The sequence below is a fragment of the Malurus melanocephalus genome, unplaced genomic scaffold (assembly GCF_030028575.1).
Source record: "Malurus melanocephalus ecotype Western Australia unplaced genomic scaffold, MMel_1.1 scaffold_2, whole genome shotgun sequence".
Classification (NCBI taxonomy): Eukaryota; Metazoa; Chordata; class Aves; order Passeriformes; family Maluridae; genus Malurus; species Malurus melanocephalus.
This window is the reverse complement of record NW_026623234.1, coordinates 1,366,838-1,387,086: the sequence shown is the minus strand read 5'-3', so window position 1 is coordinate 1,387,086 and position 20,249 is coordinate 1,366,838. Positions and strand designations below refer to the sequence as shown.

General features: G+C 52.5%; 1 protein-coding gene and 1 long non-coding RNA gene across 5 annotated transcripts in view; one reads left to right on the top strand and one right to left on the bottom strand.

Annotated features, from left to right (window-relative positions):
• The window catches only part of ALX4 (ALX homeobox 4), a 40,598-nt gene extending 20,477 nt beyond the window's left edge, over positions 1 to 20,121 (top strand). For all 3 annotated transcript variants that reach the window (XM_057364248.1, XM_057364266.1, XM_057364257.1), the window contains exons 3-5: positions 6,730 to 7,040; positions 14,249 to 14,377; positions 16,117 to 20,121. In XM_057364248.1, coding sequence (XP_057220231.1) covers positions 6,730 to 7,040; positions 14,249 to 14,377; positions 16,117 to 16,440 — 764 coding nt within the window. In that variant the 3' untranslated portion in view covers positions 16,441 to 20,121. The remainder of the gene's footprint in view (positions 1 to 6,729; positions 7,041 to 14,248; positions 14,378 to 16,116) is intronic.
• Positions 5,208 to 20,179, bottom strand: LOC130572539 (uncharacterized). Of its 2 annotated transcripts, none has more exons than XR_008965230.1 (3): positions 20,115 to 20,179; positions 9,973 to 10,151; positions 5,208 to 5,623 (listed from the first exon to the last, which is right to left on the bottom strand). It is a non-coding gene; the product is annotated as an uncharacterized LOC130572539 (long non-coding RNA). The 2 variants fall into 2 exon arrangements; XR_008965231.1 differs by lacking the exon at positions 20,115 to 20,179 and adding an exon at positions 10,970 to 11,036.
• Between the last annotated feature and the right edge of the window lie 70 nt (positions 20,180 to 20,249).

Genomic DNA, 20,249 nt, shown 5'->3' with positions numbered 1-20,249 from the left:
CAATTTGCAGCCCTGGGTCCAGCCCAGGTCCAGMCCTGCTACCAGCAGCACGAAACAGGCAACCAGAAGTCACCTCTGGGAGGCAGCTGAACTTCAGCAATGCGCTGCTGTCTCTGCTGCAAAGAGGTTGCTTTGGCAAAGCAGACAGACAAAAGAATGCAGAGACAGACAGACCAACCAATCAAACAACATGAACAGCATCCAAGCAGGCACCGACCCACAGGATGGGGTGAATCACTCTGCAAGCTGGCAGCAGGGAATTAAACTGTGCCATAGCCAGACATCAGAGCAAGGATCAACTTCCTTCAGGCAGCTTTGTCTCGGCAGCCTTCCTCAGCAGCGGGACGTGTCATCCCCCATCCCTTTCTTACCTGGAWGGCTGATTTGTCCCTTCTGTGGCAGGTGGTGGCTGGTGGGGCCTCGCTTGGTGTGTGGCTAGCATGGAAGGCAGCACACACACACAGGTGGCAGGTTGCACTAATGCCTCCTGCCTCCCTGATAAATATATAAATCTGCATATGATGGGAACTTATGCTCTTCATTTCAGAATGAGAGCTCAGCCCTAAGCCCTGCATGAGCCTCCCCTGCCTCTCACATCTGAACAGCCCTCAGTAGCTGTCAGCCCCAGAGCTCCCCAGCACTCACCTTTCCCTGCTCCAGTGCAGGGCCTGACTTCACAAGGCTCCAGGAAAGGGAGGGGACATTGAATCCTTAAATGCTATTGTCCCTAACTCGGCTGCAGACGGCATCCAAGCCAGGGAGGAGCAACCTTGCTGGATCTAGATTTTTCTAAAAGAAACACAACAGTGGGATAACTGAATGATCCCAAGGTAAGACAGACCAGGGGGATTAGGCAGATGTTGCTCCAGATGCCGACAGCCAGCAGGGATGTCCCAGTAGGAAAACCCAGCTCAGAATGGAGCAGAACAGAGTTCCCACATTGGGACTGACCACTGAGCTGTGCAAAACCCTACAGTGCCTGTTTGTGGAGAGTAAAAGTCTTCAGCAAAGAACACTGGGGACCTGTCTGTTCTGCCTTTCACTTGTCCGAGGATCTGTGGACTCTTATGGACTGAAATCCCAAAAAACAGTTATTATTAGCCTGTKTGTAGGTATGAGTCTATGACTGAGATGACACCATTCAATACTTTGTCCAGTGTTAATGATACTGATTTTTTTCTTAATGATATCACTTATTTTGTCTATTCAGCATTGAGCCAAGTCTTCAGAGCAGTTGGGTACTTTCGTCTGGTTCTAAGAATCTTGAGACAAACCAAGACCTTCAGGTGATCACTGCCATGGCAAGGCAATGCAGGACTGCTTGGGAAGGAGGAGACTACTTATCCAAAATGTATCAAAACCAGAGAACTGAAAACCCTTTCAAGTCCCATTCCCATCTTTGCCAGCCTTGTCCATCTTGCTTGGCTGATTCACATGGGGGATATATCAGTTCAGAGGTTTTAGATGGCTTTTGGTTCACATGCACTATTTTGGCAGACACAAGCAGGACAGAGCAGAAACCCACAGTTTTTTTCCTAGCTGTGTTTGATGTCTACAGTGGGAAGCAAGACATTTAAAAATGCAGTAGCTGACCCATCTTGTCTGTCACACTTTCAAACTTTGCTCACTCTGGCACACTGCAAACCTGCAGCTGATCCCCCCCAGCCCTGTGCCTGGGGATGCTTCTGTGGGACCTAATGAAGCTCTGATGCCACTAAGGTGGCTGTCACTTCAAAAGTCATCTTGTGGCTGGTCCTGGCATATCCCCACGGTACTGTGTCACCCCCCGCAATACTGAAGACCTTCAGGTGTCAGAAAGGATGAAACCATGTCACTGGGAAGTTAATGGGCTCATCAGAGAGAACTGAGATGCCCAACTCCAGAATATTGGCATAAGCAATAATCTCCCTTCACACTCAGTAGTGAGGAAGCTGTGGTATGCAAGGGAGCAGTCTCATTTTCTCTCCATGGAGGCAATGGCAGTACATTTTYTTGCTCTTTCTTTTTCCTAATATGACATTCTGGGAGACAGAAAGTCATCTGCAACTGCAGCAGGTTGCAAGAAGCATTTTTGTGCCTTCAAAATTTGCTAGTCAGCACTCTCCTGCTTTTAAGATGAATGTGCCACATGAAAAAGAACTTGGGGAATGAGCTGTGCCTTTTTCTCTAGCCACAGCTTCTTGCAGACTTTTCAGAATTGATTTGTTTATGTAAAAGGCAGTTTTGTTAGCGTCCTTTAAAAAACATGAAAGAGGAGCAAGCAGCACATGTTGCATTTGTACAGAGAATGCTGAGCTCTCCCCAAGTAGCCACAGGCTGTGTGAATCCAGCTAATCAGGCAATAAAGCAACACATGCCCTCAAAAACAGATGTTTGTATTGGGGGAAAAAAGCTGGTTCAGAATAAAAGTGAGAGGAACAGCAATTTTCCCAAACAAATAGCACACGTTCCCCAGCCTTGCTGTGATGTAAACTTCTCAGCAGCACTAATGTTTATCAAGCTGTCTGTCCCCAAACCCACACAGTGATGTACTCCAGGAGAGCTAGCCAGCCAGGAAAAAGAGGGCCTAAGTGCAGCCAGGGCTGAGGTGGATTCCCAGGCACGCAGTGGAAATAGAGTCAGTGACTCAAGATACACACRGGCTTCAGGGCCACCAAAAAACCACCCATGGATCACTCTGTGGCATCTTCAGCATTGTCCCCAGACTGCTTTTCAGGAACACAATGAGTTTTTAAGAGCTTTCTGCTCCAGGCCTTAGTATTGTTCCTGATGCCCCTCTGATGCTGAAAAATAAGCATCTTCTCAAAGTGAGGAGCCCTAGGTGTGGTCAGGAGGARCACAGTAGAAGGAATCGTTCCTTTCCCCCTTTTATTCTTCTACAAGTAGACTTTTCTATAGGAATTTTCTGCCTGTAATTATCTCCTCAAGATGGTCAGGTATTTCACAGGTATTTTTAGCCTGTGAGTTGCACCATGAGTAGTCACTGAGAGCGTCCCCCTTTGCTGTGGAGCTCAGGGGGCTGCAGAGCAGCAGAGCAGCAGAGCAGCAGCTTTGCCAAGCTCGGCACAGATGGATGGTGTCCATGCAGACCAGAACATTCCTGCAGTGTTCTCCTGAGCTGCCACATTGGGAAGTCAGGGAATGCTGTACCATGAGCACAGGAGCAGCACAGGCCATGTTCCAGCCTTCCTTCAGGTTCTGCAGAAACAACCAAATGAGGTCCCTGTGTGGGAGGGATGGACAGGCCTTGTACTCATCCAGAGTGGAAATGGAGATGCTCCAACCACTTTCTGCTCAGCAGCAAAGGGTAATGGCAGCTTCTGGAACAAAGCCAATGGTTTATGTCCCGTGTAGAATTCTATCATCACCTGCATTGAGAGATTAATGCTGCCGAGATTTACCCTTCAGCTGGGCACAAGAGTGAAGGTATGATTAAGCATCTGATCATTGCTAATAAAATCAGTGATGCCACATACAACTAAAAAAGTGTTAAAATCTTCATTACATGYGCAGACTGCAAGAGCACTGACTCCCTGAACCAAAATAAACCTACACATTTGGGTCTTTATTGTCTAAAATCCAGTCACCTTTTTTTTTTCCTACATAACTCAAAATGTGGATGCTTTCTAAATATTAGTCTTGCGCTGACTTCTAGGCTTCAATGACAGATAGGAGGCAGAAGACTGCAACAGACAGCTTAGAAACAAGTTTAAAAGTTTCAGCACGTGTTAAGGCGAGATCACAAAAACTGGGTAAGGTTGCTCTGGCTGGTCAAGTCCTTGAGGTGTGCTGGCTGGGCTGTGGTGCAAAGGAAAAGCTGCCTTTGCTCTAAATTAAATGCCATGGATAAGATTGTACATACATACATGAGGATTTTACTTCATCACCCTTCCAAAACGGCATACCTGAGGAAGAAAACAGACACAAGCTGTGAATCCAAATATTCTGACAGTGTGACAAAGATGACAGCTCCCTCCAGGAGGGTGTCAGCAGARTGGTGCGATACCTGGCTGTCTCAGRACCTTACTTCATGGCCACATGTGAACATGGTCTTGTGTCTCCTGCACCCCTTTTCTCCTCACCAGGACAGATGGGGTGAGATTTGAAAGGCACATCCCCTGCAGGTGAAGTGGGAATGCAGGCATCCCTTCTGTCTCAAAGGAACTTCGAGATGCCTGGGGTCCACGTGCCCAGTTATCCTGGACTGTCCCTGCCCCTYGGCAGCTGACACGGTGCCTCAGGGAAGGTTTGGAAGTGCTGATGGTCTAGCAGGCAGCCAAGGCACTGAGAGAGCAGGGTATAACTGTGGGAATTAGAAAAGATCCTCCTTCTACTGCTGCGAGGGCGAGGATGGATTAGCAAGCAGAGAAGGAGGCACTGAGCCGTCCTGTCGGGCTTGTAAGTGTGCAGTGGTGCTCACATTAACTCCTTGTCATGGAGATCTTCACAATATGTAATTCAAGGTCTCTCCAGGTTTGATTAGAAACAGACACCCCAAACTTTGCGCTGGAACTTTGAGGCCATCTCCAGTTACAGGAAGTCTGGGCATATCCATATGCAGATGTATGCAATTTGTTTCACTTCAGCAGTTAGCGTGCCTGTTTTGGGGTCAGGGAGCCTGTTTCAAGGGAATCAGAGTTACTTCTTAGGATGCCCAGCTGAGGGTGGATGCACACCATTCCCCCCTCCCACTGTCACCCTGCCCTCCATCCCACTGTTTCTGCCCCTCTCATGGAAACAGCTCATCCCTGCCAGGACCCTCAGGGGCCAGAGGTGAAGCCCATGTCTGCTGCAGCACAGGAGCACCAGAGCAGCGTGGCTGAGCTGCAAGGAGGGCTCTGGGCTGGCAGAGCAGGCACTGGAACACCCCCTGTGTGCACAGCTCATGGTCCTTGCTCCTTGGGGCTGATGGTTTGTGATGGAGATAATTTCTCACTGCGGAAAGCCCGGGCTCCCAGCTACAGCTGCACTGTCAGTGAAATTGGAACAGACACAGAGCTCTTCTCTGTGCAAATGTGTTTGTGGAGATCCTTCCCCAGCTAGCTGAGCTCCTCAAGCAGATAAGGAACAGCAGAGGAGACCCCAAGGAAAGGCCTCAGGTCTTGTGTTTGCTGCCGCTGGAGTTGCAGGGGGCTTGGGAGTTAGCCAGCACAAAGCCGTGGGGGAAAATGTACTGAGCTTCCTGACATCATAAATAATGAAAGAAAGAGAGAAAGGAAGGGAAAAAACCCTCTTGAATACTTTATTTATTACTCTGTCTCTACTGACTCTCATAGGTGGTAGTCCATTGCTGCAGACTTTCTGAAACGGTTTTATTTTCAGTTGTGAAAATGATAAATATCATGTCCACAGCACATGATTCACCAAGGCTGTGGGAAAGGGCACTGTCCCAGCCCATTTGGACAGATCTGTCCACCTGCATCCCCCCAGAGGAGAGAGAAAGGTCAGCCAGTTGGAGAAGGAAGGTTCAAACAGGAGGCAGTGGGTCAGTCACTGGCCTAGACTCTGGTCATGGCACCCAGGGAGCAGAAAYGTTGGCACATTTTCCCAAAGATCAAAGCAAAGAGAGCTGAGACAGAAGACATCAAGCTTTGGTAAGCTTCACAGGAAGGTCTTCAAAAGTCTGAGGGAACAGCATYAGAGAAAGCAACAAATCTGAAATCCCAATAGGGTACAAGAGGCAGATAATTCCATTGCCTTTATCCCAGGTCTGCCTACAAGCCCTCCCTAYCACCTGGGCAATTCCTTTCTCAAATCCCCTTCACAGCTCATCCTCCCAGGCTTAAACCTGGGCCTTCCTTGCCCTCATATGTAAGARTGACAGCTACATTCCATCCTTCTGGTTCCATGCCAATCACCTCAATGCAGTCCTTCAGCTGTGAGAGCGAGGGATAGGTAAGGACTTGTACACTTGTACACTGTACACCTTCTCACAAGCCCTCCCGTGGGCTTCGGGCTGTGAAGGTGTGACAGAGCTGTTCACAGAAGGGCTAAACTGCAAAAATACAGTGAAGTAGTGCAAGGATGTTGCAACAAGAGATGAGTGTTGAAAAAAGAGGAATTACCAAAGACACAGGCTAAGATGCCTGAGCTCACATTATTGACCCTGGTTATGACAGTGCCAGGGAAAAGGTCCCAGTGGGGACATTGCTAGATGGTGGGGCTGKTTCACACAAAGAGTGATCCTGGCCTGGTAGCATTTAGACTAATGAGAAATTACAAAAAAAAGGTGAACCACTTGATGTGACCTTGGCTTGGTAAGGAGAGCACCCAACCACTTCCCACACATTTAGGAACTGAGAACAGTGGCCCAAGTTAAAACCTGCAGTAGGGCTATTCTGATATTGCCCAAAGATCCAGCCAGAATTGTGGCCAGGTGTGACACTGGGCTGTGCACCATATGCCAGGTGGCCAATCACTCACACAGATCCCTTTTTCTGTCCTGGGGACAGCCCGCCATGCAGAGCAGTGGCAGGACCAAGGAATGTAGTGCTYCATGATGTTTAGTCCTGATGTGGGTGTTGGGAAGTTGAGGAAGGGTCTTGTTGGGGTGCATGCACGTGAATGTGCAAGGTTCATCCTTCCACCTGGGTCTCTGAGAGGGAGGAGGAGCTGAGAGAGCTTGCCCCAAAAATTGGTCAAAAGATTTACATCTGTTTCCTTCTCTCTCTCCCTGTCCCCTTCCCCTGGTCAAACCTGCCCTCCCTTCCCTTCCTCCCACCCAAACAGGTAAGGAAAGCAGTCTGGGAGAGCCTGACTTGCAGCCCAGCTCCGACCCTTCAGCAATGGACAGCAGCTACCTCAGCGTGAAGGAGGCCGGGGTGAAAGGGCCCCAGGACAGGGCGAGCACAGACCTGCCCAGCCCCATGGACAAGGCTGACTCGGAGAGCAACAAGGGCAAAAAGCGCAGGAACCGCACCACCTTCACCAGTTACCAGCTGGAGGAGCTGGAGAARGTCTTCCAGAAGACCCACTATCCCGATGTCTACGCCAGGGAGCAGCTAGCCATGAGGACAGACCTCACCGAGGCTCGTGTACAGGTACGGGGAGAAGGCTGGGGCTGGGTGCGGGGTGGGTGAGCTGCAAAACCTCTCCGAGCTGCCGTGCAGTCCCACCACGCTCAGAGCCTGTGGCACAGGGAAAGGACAGAGGTACAGCCATGTCTGACACACTGCCAGCCCCTGTATTTGGTCTGGTGTCCCTCATTTCAGCATTCCCAGGGACACCTCTTGTCCCTGAGCTAACGGGACAGCAGGCAGCCAAGCCTCACCAGCACCCTGAACAAAGATTRCACAAACCCTGCTCTCCTCAAGAGAATTGCAGGGGACACAGGCTCATTAGCCTTGAGTGGCAGCAAGCTTTTCCACCAGCTGATACAAGAGAAAAAGCTCTTTCACACCTGCCTGCGTGAAAGCTGCAGATCTGGAGGCAAAAGGTGCAGCCAGCACCTCGGGAGGAGCAGGACAGACAAAAACCCACACTCAATCACCTCCACCCACACAGCTGCCATGAACTAACCTGGGGAGCCAGCAGAGCCAAAATCCACATCAGAGGAGGGAATGATTCTCTGACTACTGGTCTCTCCTCTGAGTCAAGGTTAAACAGAAAGGTTCAGAAGTATGGGCACAAAGGAGCATCCTGCATGGAGSAGTGCTCCAAAGTTCACACCTTGGTAGCCAGCTCCTTCTCCAGCACAGCTAATCCTGTAACTTCCGTCTGCAGGCATTTGTCAGCTCACCACCCCCAYAACYTRCATTAGCATCAGCAACAATTGGCCYGTGGAGACACCTGATTCTATCTCTTATATCAGGAATATTCCCAGCTCCCAGGCAGCCCGGATTACCCTCTGCTTTAACCTTTCCAAGGGGTTGTTGCAAACAACTCAAAGAACAGGCCTATACCCATGTTCAAGTCCATTTTATTTTATATATTCAACCAGAAGCAGGGTTTTTCTTGTCTGCTTGCCTAAATTGGTTGGCAGGACCGGTGTGCTCTTCCTCCCCACAGCTGTTTCTCTTCAGGCTGGCCATRGCTGTGTTTCAGTGTGATTCCCACTGGTCCCACGTGTAGCACGCTGAACACGGCAGGCAGGGCAGGGCAGGGCAAGGCAGTGCTACAAATGTCAGCTCTTTACTTGTGCCACTGGATGCAGCTCTAGATTTCCCAGGAACACACCACAAGTGCTAATGGGGTCTCCTGGGAGGCCACACATAGCATCGGGTTACTCACTGCACAGTGCATGAAATTCCTTGTGCTCAGGAATGAGAATGAGGTGCTGGAGGGTGGCAAGCTCCTCCTGCTCACTCCTGAGCCAGCCTGTGCAGCTACTGTGCTGCCCCAGCCAGTGCAGGGATGGTGCTCAGAGCCAGGGCAGGCGAGGCMAGTGCAATCTACAGGTTCCTTACATATGACCCTTCATCTTGGGATTTTTCCCTGCTTTATCACTGGCTGACACTTCAGCCGAGGGCAGGAGCTATCCCCTGGCAGCCAGGAGGATATCTGCAAAGAGGGGCTCTATCTTGCTGTGGAATAAGTGCACCAGCAGCCCAGAGCAGCCTCCCTGCCCTTGTGACTGCCAGGGCACACCTCACCCTTGGGACAGTGATGACAGGGCTCGTGTGACAGAGCTGATGAAGGATTTGTCTGAGTGGCCTGGCTGCTCACCCACGGTGAAAAGGGTAAGCACTTGTATTGCAGTTCTCCCCGGGCTGGCACCAGGCCACCACCTCCGGATGCAGGGCTGCCGTGCTGTCGGGAGCAGACTGCTGCCAGTGGAGAGTGAGAAGCAGCAGCCTTGTGCCCAGTGCAGGGGGAGCTGGCCTGGCAGGCTCAGGCACACCCCAGGTGCTGGGTGTCTCATATGTGTCCCCTGGCTGGTGAGCTGCTCAGCCCGGCAYGGTAGGCAGCCCCCGGGAGGCAGGGAGGTGCAGCCTGAGGTGGCACAGGGCTCTTCTGCTGATGGCACAAGGTGCTTCCCGTGAGAGAGGAGCCAAAGCCTTATGAATCACCCTAGTGCTGTCTCCAGCTCGGGGTTGTGCTATAGCTTCTCTAGGCTTGACTTTGGTCCATCACATGGGCAGCTCTGCTCTGTGCATTGTGGCACCAAGGGCCATTTGCTCACGGGCATGGGGCTGCAGCTCAGCAGACTGATGGCCAAGCAAACACCTGCCTCAAGGACCAAGAACCRAGGGCTAGAGGGTGGAAATCACAAATTAGCCATAAGCCACTCACTACTTTCCCCCTGCAAGCCAAATAGGGACTCAGACACCCTCTGCCACGCAGCGAGAGGCTCTGGCTGCTGTGGSGTGTTTGGGCTTTGAGGGAAGCTCAGTAGTGCCTCTCCAAAGAAAAATATGGTCATCTTGGGAATAATCCTGCCCCGGAATAATTTCTTGGAGGTCAGCTTCAGCTGCCTGCAAGGCTGAACTAAGCAAAACAAGGTGGCAGAAAGGTGAGGCACCCAGCAGGTTGAAGGTGTGATGCTCCCTCCCACAGCTGAGCCAGCTTTTGGCTGGAGGTCATCCCCTCTGGCCAGGCTTGGCTTCCCGGGGAGCATAACCAGCTGTGCTGCAGGCAGCAGCAGATGCAAAGCCCAGACAGGCAAGTGGCAGCTCTGATTTTTCCATGCCTTTCCCAAGCTCACGCTTCATTAGTGAAATAGCTGCCGGAGCTGTCAGTGCTGGAGAGGAGCCCGTGCCAGCAGCATGCGTGGGGTGCACCACRCTGCCTGTGAAGCAGTGGCATTCCATGGCCTGGCCCCTCTCCTGCTCTGTTTCCCTGCCTGCCTCACTTTCCGGCCATCTGTTCTGGTGTCTGACAGTGTCTAAGTGAATTCCCCCTGCGATGCAATGCAACGTTTTCCTGTCTACCTCCCACAACCTTGCCCCTGTTTCCATGTACTATTAAAATACTGCACATCCCTGTTTTCCAAAGTGGAAGCCAGGGAGAGGCTGCTCAGGCTGAGCCACAAACCTACAAGGGTGCACAGGACCTGCTGTGTTCATGTAGGCACAACACCTGCATCCCATTCCTTTCTTCTCTTCCATGTCTGAGGCTGCAGAGCCCCAGAAAGAGCTTCTGCTTGGTATCAGCAACTGCTTGAGCTTCTTCCAGCCCATCCAGGTCTGCAGCAGATGTCTGGGGCAGCAGCACTAGGAAAACAAGGTAGACACGTGTATTCACACATGATTCCTTCCCCTTGCATAGAAACACACAGGAACACACCCAGCCCACGCCAGCCTGGCCCGGGCTGCTTATCTCTCTTGGGTTATCAGTATCTCTGYCTCCTGGACTGCTCTGTGGCAGAGGAGAAAGGGATGGGGCTGGAAGGWGGCTTTGCAGCCAGGCAATATCACCCCTTGGCCAGCCCCCCTCAGAGCCAGCCTTATGATTGTTGGGACCATTAATGAAACGTTTTTGGCGGTGACCCTGTGATGCGGCAGGGGCTTGAAACGAGAGGGAAATGTCAAACTCCACTGTAGCAAAATCACCGCCTCGGAAAAAAAAAAGAAAAGAAAAAAAGCAAAGCAAAGCAAGAAGTAATATATCTTGATCCCTTTTCCCCCATAAAACCCTGGGAGGCTGGTGGAAGGAGCGGAAAGACTGAGCTAAGCCTGCAGGAAATTAAACATGAAATGAAAACAAGCTCGAGTTATTCAGTTCTCTCATCCCAGGCTCCAATTTCCCATTCCAGGCCACTGATAAAATGGTGTCCAGTTTCAGCACTCAAGGATGAATTCTGGCTCTGTTCTTGCAGTCTGAAAAGCAAAGGGCTGGTGRCCATCTCTGGCAAGAGGGGAAGATGGCCTGGCCTTTCGCAGAGGGATGGGGTCCTGAACACAGACAGATGGAGGCTGAGCAGAGGGAGGARGGTAGCAGGGACAGAGGACAGCAGTGGGGAGAATGGGTGCTGTGAGGCTGCCAGGAGACAGCAAAAGCATGAGATTTGAACGTGGTGGGCAGCTCTTACCTGCACCAGGGCAATGATGCAGTGAGGGGTGTTGAGCACAGGGCGTGAGCACAACCCCACAGCACAACCCCACAGCTGCCACCAGCCCACACCACACATGTGCACAGGTCAGCCTATAGGAAAGAGGGCAAAGCACCTTTAACGTGGAGGAAGGACAAATCAGCAATGCAGCCCACAACTAGCCAGACCCAGTCAGAGTGGCCTGGGTGAGGTCCCAAACAATCCCATCCACCTGCAGTGGCAGGGGCAGACTGGCAGTGCCTGCTGGGTGCTAGGGTAGAGGAAACTAGAGARGGAGCAGGAGCCTCCTTTCTTCATCTCAGGCCACTGCTGGCCTCTCCGCCCCCAAGAGCACATCAGCTGTGTATGCATATGGATTTAGGTACCAGCATATGGCTGAATGTTTATGGAGACATGAAACATTCTCTGTTCTGTAGGTTTTTACAGGGCTGATTTGGTACACCAGGGCTTACCAAAGCATTGTCTGCAGGAGTCAGATACTGGACATCACTGTACACTCCCACTCTATTTGTTAACACTGAGAGTCAGCCCACAGTGACTGCTGGCCCCTGCACACAGTAGCCCATCCCAACCCCAGAGGACATGCTGCACTAGCCACTGCAACCTCCCCTGTCACATCCCCATCCCACAACAGCCGCTCTTGACAAGGAGTGACAGGCATGAAAGGAAAATGGGCTTCTGTTTGGAGTCCTTGCAAGGACTTGCAAACCTTCTGTTTGGGTTTAGATTTGCTTTTTAAAAGCAGGTGTCTTCTAAGACTGTGGAAATACTGAGGATTTGTTGGGGGTTTTTGCTGACATTTTCACATTATACATTGCCATGCCTGTCTTGTTTTCCCCGGAGCACTGTGGAGGTCTGGAGAAACCCAACTGCAGGATACCCAGCAGCCTATAAGGATTTGGACCAGAGGAGAAGGAGGAACTTTAAAAAGCAGTCCAAACCTTGCCACAAGTGTTTTGGAGCCATGGCTCACTGCTAGCTCTCAGAGTGTCTCTGGTGCCTGTGACACCAACACTTGCACTGAAGACACTCTTTCTCTTCAGCCTGACTTGCCACATCCTCCCAGCCCACTGGCCACGTGGCAATTCAGGAACTGCCACTTTAAACCACTTTGCTCTGTGCAGTCCAATGCATAAATGTGTTAGAACAGAGGCTGAGACCTCRCTCTGCTCTGTCAAGGCAGCTGTTGTGCTGTCCTGGAAAGCCAGGGGCACTGACAGCTCCAGAGGTCACCCTGCAGAGCCACACTCCGCCGTGGGGGCCGGGACTCAGCTGCCCTGCTCCCAGGTGGGATGCTCGGGTGGGTGAGGCACCAGTGCCTTCACCACACATGGAATGGCTGTGTATGCCTGGCACATGTTCATCCCAGCCTCCTGCACAGCCAGCACTCTGCTCCCTACCTGTTCTCCACCCTCTGTGCACAGCRGGGCCTCCTCTGCCTGAGGAGGAAYCGGGTCACCACCGCTAACTTTGAATCTGCAGATCAAAGCGCCGTGATCCAGGCCAGCCCTGGGACTGGCCTGCAGCTGGGCTGGAGTGGCTGTGCCAAGGAGAGGTAGAAGAAAAACAGACAGATGCCTGAGGCACCAAACCTGCTCCAGTAGGACGCTCTGCATGTGCAGCATGCGCTCAGCTGGGATAGTGTTAGGATGTTTCTGCTAATGCTTTCTGCACCTACTGAAAACACTMATAGGTTTTTTAATTTGGGGTAGGGGGTGGATAGCAGGCTGCTGCTTTGAGTATGGCCACTCTGGCCAACTTGCAGATGGCCCATGCCAGTGGCATTGCCAGGCTGTGGGGCACAGCACTAAACCCCGCATTATCCACAGCCCACATGGGGARGACATGGCTGGCAGCTGCATCATCAGCTCCCTGCCCCAAGCAGAGCACAGAGCATGGCCAGAYCCTCAGCTCCCTACTCACAGCACAGGCCTGGCTGTGAGAGACCAGCACGAGGCTGCCCATATGGTGGATGGTGGAAACTCAAGAGGGAGAGCCCAAAACAGCTCTCCCTGCACAAGCAAGGTCAGCTCAGACCAGAAACCCAGCCCTGYATCCCTCCCCACAGCAGCATCTAGCTGCACTGACCCAGGCTGCAGGTGCCACAGCTCTCCTGCCCCTGTAAAAGCTGTCCTGCCGTCCCACCCTGTGCCAGTCACCTGCCTTGTCCTGCTATGCTCCAAAGACATGAGCGCCCTACCTGGAGTCTGCTTTCCCCAGGTGCCTGGCAAGCCGTGAATCTGCCCCTCGGTCAGGAGAGGGAAGGGCCAAGCTGTTTGTCAGCGATACTCCCTCTGGCCCCAGCAGCGAGTCACCGTGTAAAACTCRAAGCAGAGCCGAGAGGCTCTAGGACTGCTCCTTTCATGCACTGGCGTGACCTGCACAACCCAGCCCCTGGTGATCGCCCTCATCTCTCAGTGCCTTCAAAGCAGCTCTTGATTGATGTGTTTCCCTGAGTCACGAGCTTCAAGAGGCTTTGAAGACACTGGGCCAGGCTCTGATCTCTCTCAGGCTGATGCAAATCAGGAGCAATGGTGCTGACAACAGTGCAATAATCCACACTGATGTCAAGCCAGTAAAAATAAGAGCAGAAACAGAGTTTTGGTTTTTGCCTTGAAGGGATCTGAGCAGCACCGTRAAGCAAAGACTTGCAAACCTCACAAAGAAAACTCAGTGTAAAGCAAAGGATGCTGTAGAAGGGCACCTGTCCTTTCCTGCAGTCAAGGAGGGAAGGGGTGTTAGGCTTTCCATTTTTTTGTTGTGGTTAAGAAAAGTGAGAGAATTTGGTGAGAAATGCAAGCTGCAGTCAATGGCATCATCTTGGCCAGGATCYGGCTTGGGGAAAGCCCCATCACTGCTGCTTTCAGCCTGGCAGCAGCACACGCAGATGCATTCACACTTCTCACCCGAGACTGGCTGGCAGCAGGAGAACTGCGGGCTGAGCCTGGGTAACACAGATATAGACATGAGAGGAAGATGGGCTGTCCCAGGCCAAGTCAGGCTGTGGGAGGCAGAGAATGAGCAGGKAAGAGCTGTGAATGTCCCCAAAGGGGCGGTGCACCAGAAGATGGGTGCACCCAAACACCCCAGAGAAGCAGGGAAGGGCTCTCTCTCCCCWGCAGAGCAGTGCCCATCTCCGTGCCGCACAAAGCCACCCACCCGGCGAGACCCTGCCCTCTGGTGGGCTCCTCAGGGTGCCGGGCTACCAGCCACTGCCAGGCTGCCCTCGCTCACAGCCCCGCTGTCGCCTCTCCCCAGGTGTGGTTTCAGAACCGGCGAGCCAAGTGGCGCAAGCGGGAGCGGTTCGGTCAGATGCAGCAGGTCCGGACCCACTTCTCCACCGCCTACGAGCTGCCTCTGCTCACCCGAGCTGAGAACTACGCCCAGGTGAGTGCATTCCCCCGCCTGAGCCCGGTGCTCCTGGACACGCTGTCCCCCGTCCCGCTCCTCCCCAAGTGATGCCTCAGTTCCCAGGTACATCCAGCGCCCTCAGGCAAGGCTGCAAGCACACCGGGGCTCGTTGCAAAAGATCCAAGGCTAATTCATGCCTAAAGAATAGCAGTTCCCAGGGAGGCTTTCTGTTACCATGTCTGGTTTCCATGCCCCTTGGACATGGTGGTTGGATAAAAGCATTTTTCCCCTAAAATCTCCCAGTGATGGGCTGTGGTACCCAGAGCACACTTGGTGACATTTGGGGATGCTTCCCAAGGGAGTTGTAGRTTTATGCTCCAAAGGAAGGCAGGGAGCAGCCTCGTTGGGGTACCCAGGGCTGCTTCTTGGTTCTGTCGAAACTGTTCTTGCCCTGGCCATGGAAGCAGGTCTGCCTTAGCTTCCTGTCTTGGAAAACCTGTCACCACAACAGCCTCCTAAACACTGGGCCTGCCCCAGTTTCACAACACCTCAGAYGATGCCAGGCAGACTGGGGTTTGCTAGCTCCAGGGCTAGGCTGTGCCCCGGAAAGCACTCCCTCCATCCTGCACTCCTCTTCCCACCACCCAGAATCTGCTCRAGGGTGCAGTTCTACAGGCATGATGCTCTGAACCTGACTGTCCTCACAGATCTGCTGCAAGTCCTCCCTCCCTGACACCCTGTCTGGCAGCTGCCTCCCCAGCCAGTGTTGTACCAATGCTACCCTGCAGCCAAGCTGGGAGCATTTGACCTCTCTCCTGCTTGGCATCTCCCCCAAACTGAACAAGAAGCCCTTTTGAAACAGCTGAGATGCCAAAGCAGCTTTTCAAGCAGAGAACTCTCTCAGCAGCCTTTTCATCATGTCCTTCTCTTGCCTTTGTAACTTACCCTGTTCTCTCCCTCCATACTGCCCTCCTCTACCAGCAGAGGAGATCAAAAATTTGAAAAGCAGTTTGTAGGAGGTAAGAGATCAGAGAGGGCCCAAGGGCGAGCCGKGCAAAGGGGCAGTGGCACGAAGGGCCCTTTGCTCTCCTGCCCCAGCCAGCTGCTCGCCTCCTCCCTGCTTTTATCCTGCATGCCTGTGTGCCCCTGCTGCAGCACACCTATTCCCACTGGCAAATACTGAGCCCTTCTCTCTTCTTCTGCAATGTCATTTTATGAGTGCCACCGCAGGATCCCAGATGGTCACTCAAGGTGGCCCTGCAGGGCTCAGCTCTGCAGCAGGGTGGGTGATGCTGCCTTGATGGGCACTGCTGGGGGAGTGGTACAAAATTGCCCTTGCCTAGGCAAAGCTGCCYTGAGTGGAGCAGGATGGTGGATCAGCAGCCCTTTCTGCCTGTTCCCTCCGTAATGGGTTTCCTRTAGAAACACCATGGATGACATTAAAGTTTCCTGTGCTGAGAAAAGTGCTCATGGTACAAAAGAAAATAAGAGAAGTGTCTGGGAGAGGAACAGATAAACAGATGCTGTGGCAGAGGAGAAGCACAATCCTGCTCCCTGTGAGTTACCCTGCTGCACTCCCTGCCCCTGTCCAGGCTGGCACACAGGTTTTGGAGTGGCTCTGCTGGCCGAGGCAGGGCTGAGGGAGCCAGCACATTCCATGCCCGTCTCAGAGGGTGCCCCTCCACTAGGCAGGGCTGTGCACACTCCATTCCCCATGCCAGCTGCCCGACATCTCCCGCACGGGGCAGCCCTGACGCTTCTTTTCCCACCCCCAGATCCAGAACCCCTCCTGGATCGGCAACAACGGAGCCGCCTCCCCCGTGCCCGCCTGCGTCGTGCCCTGCGACACGGTGCCGTCCTGCATGTCCCCCCATGGCCACCCCCACGCGGCCGGCGGCGTCTCCGAGTTCCTCGGSGTGTCGGGGCCCGGCAGCCACGTGGGACAGACTCACATGGGCGGCCTGTTCGGCACAGCCGGCATGAGCCCCGGCCTCAATGGCTACGAGCTCAACAGCGAGCCGGACCGCAAGAGCTCCAGCATCGCTGCCCTGAGGATGAAAGCCAAGGAGCACAGCGCCGCCATCTCCTGGGCCACATGACAGGGCTGCAGCCCGGGGCCCGCCACACACGGAGAGAGCACGGGGAACAGCCCCATCAATCCATCCGCTTGGACTCCAGACAGCAGTTGCCTCCTCGGGGATCTGAATGCAGCACTTTTAGCTACCCTAGGCGTATAAARTACATATGTTAACGTAAGTGGAGTGTTTCCAGCGTGAACGTGGCAGCTCCCGGCTTCCTGGGATCGGGCAGGGAGAGGGAGGCTGTGGAGCAGCGCCTCTTCCATCAAGATCTGGGATGGGATGCGTCCCTTCTCACTGCCACCTCCCCAATAACCTAGGCATTTTTTCTTCCCGCTATTTTTTCTGGCAYCAGATCTGCCTTTCCAAAGAGCAAGAGCCCACTGGCCTTTCAGCAGCTTCTCCCATCCCACTACGTGTCCCCACTCACACATTCTGCCCTGGCAGGGGGCTGGATAGGGACTCTGGCACCAGCAAAGAGACATTTCTCACACTGCTCACATCATTTTARCAGGAGTTTCCACTTCCCACAGCTGAGCAGGGAGCTGGGCTGGGAAGATAACTGAAACTAGAAAAAAAGGCAACATKAGCCCACCTCCTTTTATCCTGCTCCCTCTCCATCTTGTAGCCTGAGATGAAGCACAGAGTTGTAGAGGCCTATGAAGGGGATGCCCCTCTACCCAACACGACACAGAGTTATCACACTGAGAGTCTGTCAGAGCTCTGGTGACCCAGATGGAGGTCCAGTCCAGCAGACAAAAGTTCCCAGTATGGCTCACTGCTCCAGGGAGTGCCTGGGCTTTGCTTTCCCTGCTCATGGTCTGTGTTGAGGCCCTCAAGTGTGGTGATACAGGAAAAGGTCTCCTCTGGCTTTCACTGGATCAGGAATTACTAATCTCAGTTTAGAGACAGCAGCTCTGGCAGGGAATTGCTGTGTAAATCCCTGAGTCCCCAGAAAGACTGCTCTTATAAAGAGCTCAAGCACTAGCACACAGCCACAGTGGCACAAGGCCACCAAATTCCTCATACACCTCATGCTGGGGTCAGACATGCAATGACAGGCTCTCCCTCAGCCCTCCACCACAGTGCCCTGTTGAACACAAGGCTGTGGGCATCTCTGCATGGGGGTAGCACAGGGCTCAAGGGAGGATGAGATGATGCTGCCCCATCTCCAGCCACCTCAGATCCTCTTCACTTTGCAGAGGAAGTAGGAGAGACTAGAACTTCCTTGGTTTGTCTGAGCCAAGGTGCCTGTCTGCTTTTCCCTCCCAGTGCTCCCACCTGCTCAGAGCTGTCAAGTGAGGTCTCCTTTGCAAGGCTAAACCTTTTACAAGTTTTTCAATGATCACAATGTTAGGAATAATTCTGGAGCAACCTTTTATCCCACTTAAATATGACCAAGGAGAAGCTGAAAGTCAGCTTAGCACCATTACCCACACACCGGTGGCAATGCAAGCTGGGCTTGAGCTGGGGCAGACACCTCCAAGATTTGAAAGGGAACTACAGGATATTATTCCCATAAAAACTGGTTTGTCACCCTGCCCTCTATCCTCCTACTCATTGTAAGGGGATCTTGTAGTCTAAGGTGCAGGAATATCTAAAGGTTCCAAATATCTTGGAAAAGGTTCCAAGTAAGCTAGAACCAAATGTCAGGCTTCACGTTAATGAAGGTATTTCCATAGTGTCTCGACTGTCATACACTACCTAAAAGATACACATTGCTAGGTCAAAAGTAATATATTTACTGCAATAAGAAAACACCAATGGTGCTGTTTCTTTTTGCTCCTCAGAAATGCTGAGATGCCTTCCCTGCTATGCACGGGAGCCAGCACACATTTCACCACATCATCTGCATAACCAGGGCCTCTCCCATCACAAGCAGCCAGGATTTCTATCCCAGTCTAAACATTCAGCTGAGKCCTCGGGCATGGTGGCTTAGATGCTGAAAGGGATGCTGATCACTGAACCAGACAGGATCATGCTGACCTGTTGGAGGCAGGAACAACCTCACTGTGTACCCCAGAAGCCACTGAGATCCCCAGCCACCCAGAGACTGGTGACAGGAGGCAATTTGTCCATCAGATTTTGTGCAGGCAGCTGAGCACAGCATTGAGAGCATTTTCCCAGGTACACCAAGGAGCTTGATGCTTCTCCCTGTCAGCAGGCAATCTGTGGAGGGATGCTGCCTGAACAGCCCAGTACCATTGCTCACAAGGCAAATTAGCAACAAGCAGAGCTGAGGAGAGGGCAGTGGGGCGGAGAGACAAAGGGGGACAGGTCTTGCTTAGCCTGCAGGTTCAGAAGGCAGCTCCACTGGAGGGCTGCAGCTATTCAAGAGCTTCGCTGCATTCTCTACAGAAGWTAAAGGGTAGCTTTTCCTCACAGACTTCCACAGGGCCAGTATTTCATCTGAGCTGTTTAACAGCCCAGAGGATTAAGTGCTGTATCCCTGTCTTGTTAGAGAGAGAGGAGAATCTTCTGGCAGCAGACTTGGCATTTAGAGCAGCTTGGCCCCCACTTTCCCTCACCTTAAAATTCATGTGCAAAGCACATGTTGGACTGAGTCTGATTTAAACAGCACTGTGCATGCCCAGCCCTCAGCCTGCTGCAAACACCATGAGGTGAGGGGGAATGTTGTTCCCTGGACCCCCATTCCCCAGGGCTCCCTTCCCCTCTCCAGTTGCAGGCAGCCCCACTGCTCGCCAGGCTCTGCCTCGCCTCTCGGGGTGCTGCTGCCATTCTGGCACCGTCCCTTGCACCCACACTTGTCGTTAATGCTGGAAGGGGTGCCCCTCCCAAATCCCCAAAAACARTTGTTCTGGTAGTTGTTAAGCTACATGCATCTGTACTTACACACATTTTTACAATTAATTTAAGAAGGTTTTTAAAACTAGCTGTTAAATTAACATGAAAATTACATAAATACATATATATATCCATTTATTTATATATATATATGTATCTTTATCTAGCCAGCCTGCAGCTACTGCATTTCTTAAGGGTCACAGGGTCAGTGCTGTTCTTGCAATCTCAAATTACCACAATGATACCTTTTTTAATTATTATTGTTGTTATTTTAATACCTTTCAACTCTATTTATGACTTTCTTCTCTATTTATTTCTTATTTAGTATTTTACTCCTGTCTATATATTGAATCACAATTCCCTGGCTTGGACTTGCCTTCAAAGCTGCAAGCTTTGTCCCCAGTCACCACCAAAATGTCTCACAAGCATCAGCCGTCCCATGGTGGCATTTTCTGTGCTAGCTGGGCTCATCCATCTGCTCTCTCCAGCCTCATGAAGGTAGAAAACATTTCTCCCAGGCAGTTCCTGGCCCTGGCTATGCAGCAGGTACCCTACAAGGGGGCTGCCTTATGTTACCCATGGTTGGGAACCCCTAGAGATGTCCCAGAGCTTTGAGACCAGGAGGATGCAAAAAACAAGAGCAGCACAGGTTCCTGGCACTGGCATAAAAGAGGTTGGGTATCACTCACTGCCAAGCACTCGGAGGCGCTTCTTGCCTACAAGCAGGAGTTAGTGCTTTGGTAGCAATTGCAAACCAGTGGGGAACCAGGCTCGGGCTTGCTGGGCCCTGCAGGGTCCAGACTCTAAGGGCTGCTGTGCCTCAACAAGCTCCTGGAGAGGGGCCAGGTCAGCCCCCTGGCACGTCCCCTGCTGCCAGCAGTGCCACCCACCTGCGCTCCCAGCAGGCTCTCCAGCCCGGCTCCGCTGCCTCCTCCAGAATACRCTGCCCAGTTCAGGTGCCACTGCCCCAGCTCGTACCCAGGTAGAGCCTGCAGGGAGGAAGACAGAGACAGCAGAACACAAAG